Source organism: Etheostoma cragini, chromosome 2 (genome assembly GCF_013103735.1).
Source record: "Etheostoma cragini isolate CJK2018 chromosome 2, CSU_Ecrag_1.0, whole genome shotgun sequence".
Taxonomy (NCBI): Eukaryota; Metazoa; Chordata; class Actinopteri; order Perciformes; family Percidae; genus Etheostoma; species Etheostoma cragini.
In genome coordinates, this window is record NC_048408.1 from 20,838,618 (window position 1) to 20,851,705 (window position 13,088).

General features: G+C 37.6%; 1 protein-coding gene across 1 annotated transcript in view; it reads left to right on the plus strand.

Annotated features, from left to right (window-relative positions):
- LOC117956729 (zeta-sarcoglycan) overlaps positions 1-13,088 on the plus strand; it is a 332,748-nt gene that overhangs the window by 184,507 nt on the left and 135,153 nt on the right. Inside the window, exon 2 of the mRNA XM_034891961.1 lies at positions 635-844. Coding sequence (XP_034747852.1) covers positions 635-844 — 210 coding nt within the window. The remainder of the gene's footprint in view (positions 1-634; positions 845-13,088) is intronic.

Sequence of the window (13,088 nt, forward strand, 5' to 3'; positions counted from 1 at the left end):
ATCAACAGTCAGTGAGGTGTTAAGGTCATGCAGCCTCAGCAAATAAAGACATAATGTGTGTGTGAGAGGGAGACTGATAAAGAGGGAGAGAGGTGCAAAATTGAGATAGGAAGTGAATTAGGGAGTGAGAGGGGAGAGAGAGAGAATTTGAGGGAGCAGGTTGAAGAGAGTGAGAGAGTTGGAGAGTCAGAGATGGACAGAGATAGGAATGCCTTCCAGCCAGTGTCCATATCTCTTGCCACCAATGACTCCTCCTGCTGCACCACAACTAATGGACTCTGTCCTTCTTTGCCGTCTTATCTGCACCCTTCTCAAGCTCCACCTCTATCTTCTTTTTGTCGTTCTTCAGTCTTTCTCTTTTACGCTGTACCCTGCTCTGTCACTTTTCAACTCTTTCAGTATCTCTCTTTTTCTGTTGTTCTGCTTTTCCCCATGCAATGCAGAAAAAGACAAGACCGAGAGAGGCGAGGGTGAACTTTTGGTGATTTGGTCATGGTGGTGGGGAGGATGGAAACTGTTTTAAAGTGGACATAGTTAGAGAGATGAAAATCTAAAATACAAAGAGATAAATGTAAAAATGAGTGATGAAATAAATGATTCTTACATATATTCTTCATATTTGTGTCCCTGTCAGATGACCCAGGAGCAGTATATCCTTGCGGCACAGCCCAATGCGCTTCACCAGCGGGGGGCGTCGGTGTGCGGCACCCAGGTTTACCCAGCAGTGGGAATCTACGGCTGGAGGAAAAGATGCTTGTACTTCTTCATACTCCTCCTCCTCGTTACCATGATCGTCAACCTCGCGCTGACCATCTGGATCCTCAAAGTCATGAACTTCACTCCGGTAAGATGCGTGTGTGTATGTCATTTAATTGCCATGGTTTTACATTTCTTAAAATGTCACTACACCAAATAGTGTTTTCAAACTCAAACTGTAATTGAGTTAGTATTTTGTATAAATACAGTATACATACAGTAATATGTTGTTATTACTCTCATGGATTTGTTATTGCACACCCATTCGAGACCATGTTTCTAGAAACACGTCTAATTTATTCATATTTGTAATGCTCACGTTTTTAAATATATATTCAATTAATTCATTATAACATGTGTTTACATATAACTGATAAAGACCTAGGGGATGTATAAATGTTTGTATGTGTTTCAAGAATAATGGCAGGAGTATTAAAATATATTATTAGAGCTTAACATTTTTGTACAATAGCAGTTAATTTCCTGTTTACTGCCAACATTTGAGATTTTTGATCTTTTTTTTTACCTTAACTGCTATTTTTTGCCTGAACCTAATCAAACCTTAAACTTAGGTGCCTCACAGTTTGACTCTTATGCATTTCTCTTAGATGTCGTTTTGACTTTAGTACCAACAATCAATCAATCCTAATCAAACCATTCGGCATAAAACTGCCATACAGTTTATATTTGTTTCCATATGTATAATAAATGATATGTTCCTTTGGAAGGCAATCGCAAAGGACATATTTGTTGTTTAGTTTGGTTGTCTGAGTTAAGACTGATGGTTAAAGGGTATTTGTATTGACGGCATTGTAAAATATACTTCTGTGAAACACTGACATCAGCTCAAACTCACCTCATTTTTTTGAATTGGCTTTTCAATGTGGCTGAAATCTTTTTTCATGCTCTATTGCTCTTATACTGTGATGTTAACTACATCCTTATTTCATTCTTTTGTTATTGCTTTTATGTGCCTCATTTCTCCCTGCTTTGTAAGCACCTTTTTTAGAAATCACTTTGTGGTTTTGTGCTTTTAAAATGCCAAATAAGTACATTTGACTTATATATTATTTGTTTTGATGTGATAAATATACTGTGCACTAGCACATCATAATAACAACAGGCACTTTTAGGCCATAAACATCTAGTCAAGACTATCCGCCAGTTTTCAACCCAAGCTTTCTCAACATATCATCTATGGGTTACAGCACCAATACATCCAATATCCCACATTGCCTCGGGGCTCAAGGAACTACTATGTGATAGTACAAATGCAAATGAGGCAGAAGCTGACCTCTAGTAAAGCTTGCCTATATCATGCCTTATGTTTCAGTAAGCAATTTCACATTATAAGAGAGGTGGGGAAGTGCGCCTGAGGGGAGGCAGCCAGCCCAAAAGAGCATAGAAAAACATTTCAAAGGCTGTATTCTGTGTGTGAAAAACAGAGACAGTACGAGAGACGAAGAGACATGAGGAGTTACAAAGGCAGGGGGGAGTTATACAAAAAGAAGAACAAAAAGTAAAAGTGCATGAATATGAGTATAGAAGTAAAGAAACAGTTTTTATTTTATTCTATCTAAGTGTGTGATAAAAGCAACGATAATAAGAAAAAGATACACATATTTTTCATAAATGCACTAATCTGGCAATTAAAAAAAATAATTGAAAGTATGTTATAACAATAAGTAGTGTTGTCCTATGTGCATTCTATTCAATTTGCCTACATTAGTTGCTTGCACAAATCACTAAATTGTAGTCTGTGGGAAGTAAGGGAGTGGAGGTCAGGGTGATCGATGGGTGTATACATAATATATATATATAATCTTTGACATTTTGATATTATTTGATCTTGACCCCAATTTCTCCCTAATCTGAATAACCTGATTCCCCATTGAAAAATAGTTTCAAATGCAGAAAGTGAACATGTTACAAATGAGTATAAGGCAATACAAACTTACTTTTGATTCTTAAATAAATAACACAAAATAAGTAATAGTATAAGTAATAATAATAACATTCAATTTCCCTCTAAATATGTTATGTTAAAACAAAGTTGCATAAACAAATCTTTGTTCATTTTAGTTGCAATGAAAATTATGAATTATAAAAAGGGATTTCTAGAACGGGGGAGAAAAGAAGGACCACAATATTGTAGAAGACACAACGATGCTGACAAAAAACATGTCTCAAATACATCTCAAAAAATGCACATGCCCTCTCTTGGGCCCTGTTTTCTGGCAGCTGTCAGACGTTAGACTGCTCTTGAAATAAGTACTGTACAGATTGATATCCTGTTATCTTGCAACAGCATCCCTTCAGTCCCCTTAGCTATTTATCTAGTCCTTGGCAGTGCTACATGGGGAAGTTTGTACAGAAGAGAGTAGTGTAGTGGTAAAAACCATCAGCTGTGCCAGATGTCCCTGCGTTTGCCGCACCACTTCTCAACTTAATTCAGGCATACACAGCTCAATAGTTTGCAATAATCATATAAACACACTGGATTTATTAGAGTTTAATGCAATGTTTGTGTGATTAGATATTATTACAATAAAAATACACCACAGTTGCCGGTGGAGTAGACATCAGTATGGTCAACAGGGAAGGGAAAAACAAACCATAGCAAAACAAAAAACCCAGAAAAGAAGAAAGACATGCAACTGCTGGAGGCCTGGACGAAGGATCCGGGGGGGGGGGGGGGGGGGGGGGGGGGGGGGGGGGGGGGGGGGGGGGGGGGGGGGGGATGATGGGTTGGAGAAGAAAATATAAAAATGATGAAAATAGAAAAGAACAAAGAAGGTTGATAGGGTTGTAAGGTTGATAGGTAAGTGTCGGTCTAAATGTGGTTTAAAGACTTTGTTACACAACAGCAAGCTCAGCTTCTCCCTCTTGTCCTCTGCTTCTGAGGTGTCTATTTCACTGCCATTGATGGTGGATGATGACTCAACAGGGACAGTCTGGAGTTGGAGCAGTTGAGTTTCTGCTTATGTCTGAAAATATTTTCTTAAAATCTACCTCTACATAAAACTATATAGTCTTTGTAGTCAACATGAGCATACAGTATTTACGAGAGAAACAATATACCTTTATAGCGTAAGAGAGTCAGTGTCACAGATTCCCAAAGTTAATAGAATGGTGTAAAACACTACTAGCTGCTCTATGTTGCTGTACTTTTAAACCCACTGCGACCCCCCAATGGCTGCTGCACTTGTTAAACAATCATGCAGTTCACACACATGGCGTTATTTGGTAGCTTCAATCAAAAATGTCACATAGCAACTGTATTAGCATTTCAAAGAATGTGTACAGCTGTGTTTGACTGCATTAAACTGGAAACTAGACCTGATTAAAATAAACTGAAGAAATGATAACAAGAGTGAGATTAGTGTTGTTCCCTCATTTACTTGGTGGTGATGTCGCAGTGGATATGATATGAAGTTGTAACTTAAAACATGAATTGCTGTTTTAAATAGAAATAATTAAATATTATACTGTATATAAACACTATCTGGTTCCTAATTCATTTAATTTATTTTAGTTTAACCAAAGGGTTATCATGCTCATGCCACATTATTGCAATAAACTTCAACTTGGCTCCTTTGTCCCTATTACCTAGTTTTGTTAAAGGTCCCATGACATGGTGCTCTTTGGAGAATTTTATATAGTCCTTAGCGGTCCCCTGATACCATATCTTTCCAAAAATTCATCATGGGGCAGAATTACAGCCACTAGAATCAGTCCCACAATGACCTTTCCTTAGTATTTGCCATTTCTGAGGCTGTAGCTTTTGAGTAGGAGAGGGGGGAAGGCAAGGTGGAGGCTGGCAACCCATACTCTTATCCATAGTCTTATAATGTGCACAATTTAGAGGAGACTAGTGGAGACTGAAAGCATCACTCCTTTTATCATGTATTGGACAACATCATTAATTGACAAAAGTTCCTTGGAGACGTCGAATCAAGCGTTCACATACAAATATGAAGAGGCAGGCTGTCTCTCGCCTTTCACTCTTGCTGTCTGTATCTTTTGGGCATGTTTGTGATCAGCTCAATATTAACATATAAAATGCAACAGAATCAGTTGCGTGGTTGGGTTTTTCTTTTCTTTTCTTTTCCTTTCTGCTGCACATGTATTTTCTGTTGCAATCAATGCAATTACAAGTATTTTATCTGAGGTGTTGCTCTCATGTGTCGCAGGACATTTGCATAAAGTTCATTTTTCTTTTGTTGCTGCTTTGCACCATCACACCTCTGATGCACAAGCCTCCTTGTGTAGCAGATTTCCATCAGAAACATCCATCTGCCATCCAAGTCTTAGCATTTGTATACCTGAACCAACATACTATCAACCTAAAGGCAAAGAACATATTTATATATATACATATGTATAAACCCCAGCAGTAGGGGTTTGCTTCTTCTATGGCTCCAAGCTTGTCATATTCTTTTATCAACATTTAAATCACGTCTGAGTGGCTGCAGCATAATGAAGGCCTTTCTCAAACTTTTTGTTTTGTTAGGAGTTGCCAGATGCGATTCTCATTGTAATAGAGTGGGGAGAAAAAGAGATTTGCTTTTGAAGAGACAGCTTTGGCAGTAAATTGGAGAGGAGGGACTTGTGGGGATAGAAGTTTACGTGTGTGTGTGTGTGTGTGTGTGTGTGTGTGTGTGTGTGTGTGTGTGTGTGTGACGGAAAGGACAGTGTGGGGAAACGGAGAGAAAGTATTCGTGTGCGCCAGCAATTATTCAGTAATTGTTCATGTGTGTGTGTATGTTCGAGTGTGTGTGTCTACTCTATACCCACATTTGTGTTTGTGCGTGTGTGTCCCTTTTTCTGAGTCCTTTGGGCTTTTGCCTCAGAGAAATTTAATTTCAGTTGTCACTCACCAATCAGCCTGCCTAATTCCTGGCCTGGACTAGAGTGTGTGTGCGCGTATGTGTGTTTGTGATTTTTTATATCAAATTTTGCAATTTCTGCACAGTGTATTTGTCATCTTAGCACTTGCTTAATCCACAATGTTTGGTCTCTTCATAACACGGTTTGTAGTGTGCTGCTCTGCATACCGGCAATATGACCTCCTAAAGTGGAATACATTTGCTGAAGGCTGCTCTTGCACACTGAAGTCATAAACCAGATGTGATTTATCAACAGTCAGAATTTTATTTCCAATACAGTGAACTCAGCTAACTCAATATGGGTGTCAAAATGTCCTTAGCGCTTTTGGTAAAATAGCATTAACTTTATCTTTATAGCGACATTTAAACTCCAAGGAAGAAATATTCCTGTGTTTAACTTTGTGCAGGAACTTTGTGAACTTTTTGATTTTTAACCACATCAAAGTGATGATTACCACATCAAACTGTTATGTTTTAGAAGATGAACAATACAACTGTCAGTGGTCTGTAATTTGTTTCAGTATTCTCACACATAGAAGACAATTGTAAACTTTTATCAGCAGTATCCTTTTTTATTTTTAAATCCTGATTGGCAGCCAATCAGTGGGGGCATAGAATACAACTTTTATTCTTGTGGTACTTTTGAGAAAATTACAGGGTGATTTGAAGATGATAAAACAACAATTGGAGAAACAACTAAAAATGACCAACATTAATCAGAAATGGGGTTATGATTGCAGAGGTACAGACACAGTCTTCATGACATTAGGTCAGTGTCTTTGTAATGATGTCTCACAGGTTTTACAACAATGGACAATAGTTTAATTTAGCACTTTAATCCACCAATTCCCTTTGTATTTTAGATTGCAATTAACGGAACTTTTTGTAAGCATCATACCACCTGTAGCGTGATTTATAATATTCTTAAGCCTCGCCTGCCATGGTTATGCAGGTACATTGAGATGCTGAATATGTGCAAACATGTACTTGATTGTTGTGTGCCCAAGCATCCTTACTCCTCTCCAGTAATGTTTTGCTATTCAGTTACATGAATACATATATAATTCAATCACATTGAACTCTAGGCAAATGTGATGCCAAGATGCAGGACCAGCCTGCCCACTACCTACCAGCTCATATGAAGACCCAGTTTATATTGAATTTGACTAAATTACAGTTAACACCACTGCAACTTCAACATTGTAAATGTCGATATTATACTTAAAATGTGTTTTTCATGTGCACTTTAAGATCTATTATTGGCAAATGAAATGTCAGGGTAATTTACTTAAGTGCATTTGTCACTAAATAAACATTTTCTTAAAGTAAGAAAACCTAGTTGTAAATAAAGATATTGTAATGTTTTATGCCAAAGGAGATTAAAGGGGGGAGAGTTGGGAGAAAGATCCAGGTTTCTCTCTGTTGAGCGTTAACCCACCACTGTTTTCCTTCAGGCAAGAGCGATAGGTACATTATCTCAATTAGTGGAAGGCGTGCTCTTTGCTGTCACAGCTGGTATCGTGATTTATATTTAATAGAAATGCATTTTTAAAGCCCTGCCTGATGTAGCTTAATGTTTCTTTACATATAATGTAATCTGAGACATCAGAGAGAGAGAGAGAGAGAAAGAGAGTGAGAGAGAGAGATTGGAGTAAGGAGGCAAACAGTGAGGACGGTGAATGATGCAAGGAAAAGGAGTGATGGGACTAAGTGAATGTGTATGTGTGTGGTCTAAATAGAGTGTCCCATCCTCTAAGCTCAGCTTCTCCCTCCTGTCCTCCACCTCTGGTGTCCTCAGGGACTTGGAGAGGTGTCTGTTTCAAGTGAGTAGATGAAGGGCTGGCAGATACAGGCAGAGTGTGGAGTTTGATGTGTGGCTGGGTGAGCCTGACAGGGTTCATCAAGGTGTCGTCACCTTCACTATCTTCTCGTTCAGGGCCCCATTAAACCTACAGTCTGTGGGCTGTAAGGGTCAGTGAATAATTTGGGGTTGATGACCAAACGTGCCAGCGAATGAAGTTGTAATTTAAAAAGGTAGTTTTGATGAAAAATTGAATTTAAATAAGTGTATTATAATTATCACAAAATGATTAATCCAGCATACATGCAATATAGATCACATATGAATGAATAACAACTTATTGGCTGTTAAAGTGATATCTGTCATAAATTATCATATTAGATTGCATATAACTGTGTTTGTCATCACTGCAATTATTAGGGTTAAAGGACATGACTGTCATAATGTGACAGGTGACGGTTACTTTTTTTTTTCTGTCTGTATGTGTTCCCTTGTTTTTTTATTGTATGCTGGTGTGCATGAGTTTGTGTGTGTGAGAGGGTAAAAGGTGCTGTTGAAGGCAATATGAGCTCCCAAACCTGCTGTACTCAGCTCCACGTCTAGACCAGCCACCATCATTATGGCGGTTCACACCTGCACTGTGTAATTTATCCCGCTCACACACACACACGCACACACACACACACACACCACACACACAGATACACACACACGTACATGCTCCTATTTACACACATACACGTAAACACACACACATTTTTCTCGCTTTGTCAGTAACAGTGCTGACCTCAGGTAATGTGGGAGTCTAGCGGGAAATACTCTGTCCTCCTGTGTCTCACACACACACACACACGCACGCACACACACACAATGGAGAGGGGTTAATGTGACATATCCATCAGGCTTAGAGTGCTGACACACCTGATGTTAATCGCTTGAATGGTCAGTGCAGACACACAAATGCACGCACACACAAACACACACACACACATACACACACACACACACTCATACAGAAAAAAAAACAATAGAATTTTTGAAAGTTGTGGTATTTGAAACATATCTCTTCCTTAATAATAAAACTTAATTTCTCTACCTCTAATGCTCTTTTTTAAATTCCGTGCTGTTGTAGTTTTTTCCTTCGCTAGTCCAAAAATAATTTTGCTGGATTACGAATAAAAATGAAACCAACATGCAATTTATATTGCAGCTAATCAGCATTTGGGTTTTTGGCACGAGGCTCTTTCGGATTGTACTGATTTTATTATTCAGTTATGGTGAAGTGCATGTTTAGCAATACTTTAGTGAAAAAAAAAACTGTATCTAAGGCTCAACTGATGTCGTGATAAAGCTCTTAAATTTCATTCATAGTTTTCTTAAAAAGGTCTTAAAAAGTCTTAAATCTGACTAGGTGACCCCTTTAGTAACTGTTATTGGAGCTTTGAATTTTTCCCAAATGCCCCTTTTTCCACACATTAAGATGCTCAGCTTAGTGGAATTCCCTTTGCTTCCTGTTGAACTTAGCTTGTATAATGTCATTTGGTTGACTGGTTGAACAACTACTATGTTCTGTACTTCTGTGTTCTGTAGCTTCCTCAATGGACTTGGACCCTGGTGTGGCTTTAATTATCACCATCTTTGCAATGTTGTTGAAGACAAATGAGAAGCCTTCAACTATTTTTTAATCCTGACATTAGAAATCAATCCTGTTATGTTAGTGGCTTTCAGATGAACTTGGGGCTTTGTAAAATTAATAGAATTATTAATGTGGATGTTTAACAAAATATTTGTTAAAACTGTGATCATGGTGACAAAGTATTGTTATAAGTAAGACACCACACAGTTGAACATCGTTGCATTGTTTACTGATATTGAAATTCCAGTGTCCCAGCTTTTTTTCTAGTTTTAAAGTGGGAACGTGTGAACTGAACCAGGTTGTTTAAAGTGAAAATAACAAGGTCTACCTTAAGCTTGAAAGTCCTCCATGCCGGGCCAAAGCCACCACAGCTATGTGGAATGTGTATCACCAAGGAGAACAAATACAAAAAAGCAGTGAAAAGGACAACAAATCTCTGCGATCACCATTTTAAATCTCTGTCTGCACAAAACAAAGATGTCTTTTTTATAGAATCAGCAACATTTTCAGTTTAAACTCGCTGAGAGAGGCCAGAACTTTAACATTTAATCACTTTGATGTGTATGTTTTTGCTTCGACCCAAGGGTATTTTTCTCTGTGTGTGGAAGACAACCAAGTAGTGTCTGGGTAAATATGTGACACCTACTGTAAATCTGAATCACTCAGCACTTTAGTCCCATTATTTCCAGTGGCAATATGTCAAACAGTGATAAATAAGGAACACACACACACACACACACACACACACACACACACACACACACACACACACACACACACACACAAACAAAAACAGCTGCCCCTAGCCTGTTCGTACAGCTCTATGAACTCAGTGTGTGTGTTTGTGTGTGTGTGTGTGTGTGTGTGTGTGTGTGTGTGTGTGTGTGTGTGTGTGTGTGTGTGTGTGTAGCAGGGCATGTTCCATCTAGCATACAGTATAAGTGTGTCTTTATCCATCAGTCAGCAGTTTAAGCCTTGTTATCGGGCACTCCATCAAAAATATAAAAATTGATAAATAATGACCACACAATATTGTTAATGGAGTCGGTGTGTGTGTTTCCCTTTCAAAACAGGCAATATGTATGTGTACATATGTTCAAAAGATCAAATTGAACATTCCTTTGTGAGTCTTTAGGGATATGGGGTTTTGCTGTTGTTTCAATTTCGACATACTCACTTTTGCGTGTGAATGTGTGTGCATGTACTGACGTTTTATGAAGCCTTAAAGAAACTCAAATCCCTCCCAACACAATCCCTTCCGCATGGGTATTTTCTTTGCATGATTACTCACATTTCAATTTTTTGCATGATTCTCTGTTCATTATACAGTTATTGTACAGTTTGCATGCTCTTTTTGAAGAAAAAAAAGGACAGAAAGACTTTGTTGGAGCAAATGAAAGGGCAGTCATGTGTTGGAAGAGAACAGTGGATGAGATGATCTCGTGCAGATCTTGTCACAAACAATCTCTCTACATTCACTCTTAGTACTGATGTGGATAATGATTGGAGTAAAGACCAGGGATGTCTGAACACGTGCATGCTGTATTGCGTTTTTACTGAAGTTATACTTTTCTACCACTGAACCATAGTTTGAAGCATTGAGCTGTTACTCTAATTCTGCTGAATGAGTATTTCAGTCAGAAAAACCCTTGTCTCAAAAATATGTAAGCACGCATTCTGCTGCAACCAATGTGAAACAAGGTATTGGTTTCAGTATGTGTTGTTATCAGGAATAATGGAAAAGCATTAAACAAAAAACTTTCAGTAGGTAATGTTTTCATGTGAGTTTGGAAAATATATATATATATATATATATATATATATATATATATATATATATATATATATATATATATATAACAACACAATGTAAGACCACTGCTGTTTTTCAGCCTTTCTTACATAACCTTTAAGCGGTGAGAAAATGTAACACTTGTTTTTCATCAACAAAACCTATTTCAAGGGACTACTTACAGTTAACACGTTCCTGGCTTTGCGAGTAGATTTTGATAGGGAACTAAAGTTAAATGAAACCAAGAGGCCCCTGGAAGGTAGTGAAAATGCATTAAAGATGAATGAGGCACTTGGGATTTGGGAAATGGTTGTCAGTAATGCAATCTGTATCAGATTTACTAGGCTGAATGTCCAACAATATTGTTTTGCTAATTCAACAGATGTCTACATGTTGCACAAAGACACTTCAGCAGGCTTAATGCTACCTGACAAGAGAGCTGCGATTCTCTCCTACTAGTCCACTCTAACTTTGTGGTCCCTATTTAACGATCAAAGCGCACGGCGTAAAGCACCTGGCACCAAGCACAATCCATATGTTTTTATCCAAATTAAGTGATATGGAATGAAAAATTCCTTATGGAAAAAGTAAAATTCGATGGAATTTCAAGAACATTGACTCAAAGGAAATACTTTCGGTCTCAATGGATGTTATCTTGAACGATATATGTTCAGCGATAAGCGCTGATTGAAACGTTATTTGCAAAATAAACAATGAATGCAGATTAAGTTTTAGGTCATTTTATGGTTGCAACCCGCCACAAAACGAAGAAGAAGAAAAAGATGTTTTAGTTCATTTCCGCCCAGTATTTCCGCTCTGTTTTCCAAATTGCAGTGATTTTGTGCTAGTTTATAGTGACATATCAAGTTATTATAGGAAAACTAGGACACTATCAACACATTGCTATGATGATGCAGGTGACATTTTTATTTTGCCTTCAATTTTCTCTGGAGGACATCGAACGGCGTGTTGTAACGTTTGTTGGCCGTTTCCTTTGCAAGTTCTTGATAAATAAAATTCAAAAAGTCTTGTCTCCTCGTTCGTCCATTTACATCAGTCTTCGTTGACACCCGCCATGTGTGCAAACAGAGCGAAAATACTTGTCGGAAATTAACTAAATATTCTTCTTCTTCTTCGTTTTTGCGGCAGGTTGCAACCATAAAATGACCTAAAACGTAATCTCCATTCATTATTTATTTGGCAAATAACATTTCCATCAGCGTTTATCGCAAAAGCCGTATATTGTTCAAGATAAAAATCTGATGAGACCGAACGTATTTCCTTTGATTCGATGTTCATGAAATTGTTAGATCAAGGCCTAAAAAACATTCATGCCTTGCACATCCATGCCTTGTTCATCCATCAGGGACTGGGCTGTGATAGGATTTATTATTTGTTGACCCTGAATCCCATTAAAGCAAGACATATAAATAATGTACCGTATTGTTTGAAAAGGACATTGTCATCAGTAATGTGAATCATTGTGATTCTCCGGTGCTGAAAGTCTGGGAAATGTGTGAAATATGAAAAAAATGTGCTATGATACATTTATTGTACTGTCTGTACTGTTTGGAATTGTTACACAATTTGGACTTCAGGGTTACTAAAATCAATGAATGAGTACACATGCTTGCAGATTCTGTACTTAGATTTATTTGAGTCTAACCCTGTATGATCTCTTATTTAAGTTGTCTTTTGATTTCTTTATAAATTTTTGTGCAATAAGGGGACTTAATGATCCTTATGCTTGATATTGTACTTTTTACTGTTAATGGTTAATGCTTTTTCTCAAACAGAGAATGGGTGTGTGGATAATAGTTTTAGTTTTTAATAATAGAGAGAGAGACAGTGTTGTCACGTTCCTGCTGGTAGGTTTTTGTGTAATTCACTGTGTTTTTTGCATTCGTTCACAGCACACTCAAAAGCATTTATGAAAATGAAACAACACACCAAACAAAGGTAGAGGAAACAACAACAAGTGAAAACCCCAAGTTGTCTAATGCAATAAATTAAGCTAGCTAACTACATCTAACTAAGTTAGCTAACTGCACTAGCTTGGGGGATGATAAATGATTCTAGCCACACGTCATATTCCCGTTTTATCAACCCCTTTCTTTTTTAACTTTGAGAATACAATGAAGTAATTTGTCAAATATTTTTTGATGAACAGTGTGGTTAGTCAACATTGCCAGGAAATTACTCAAAGAAATATGA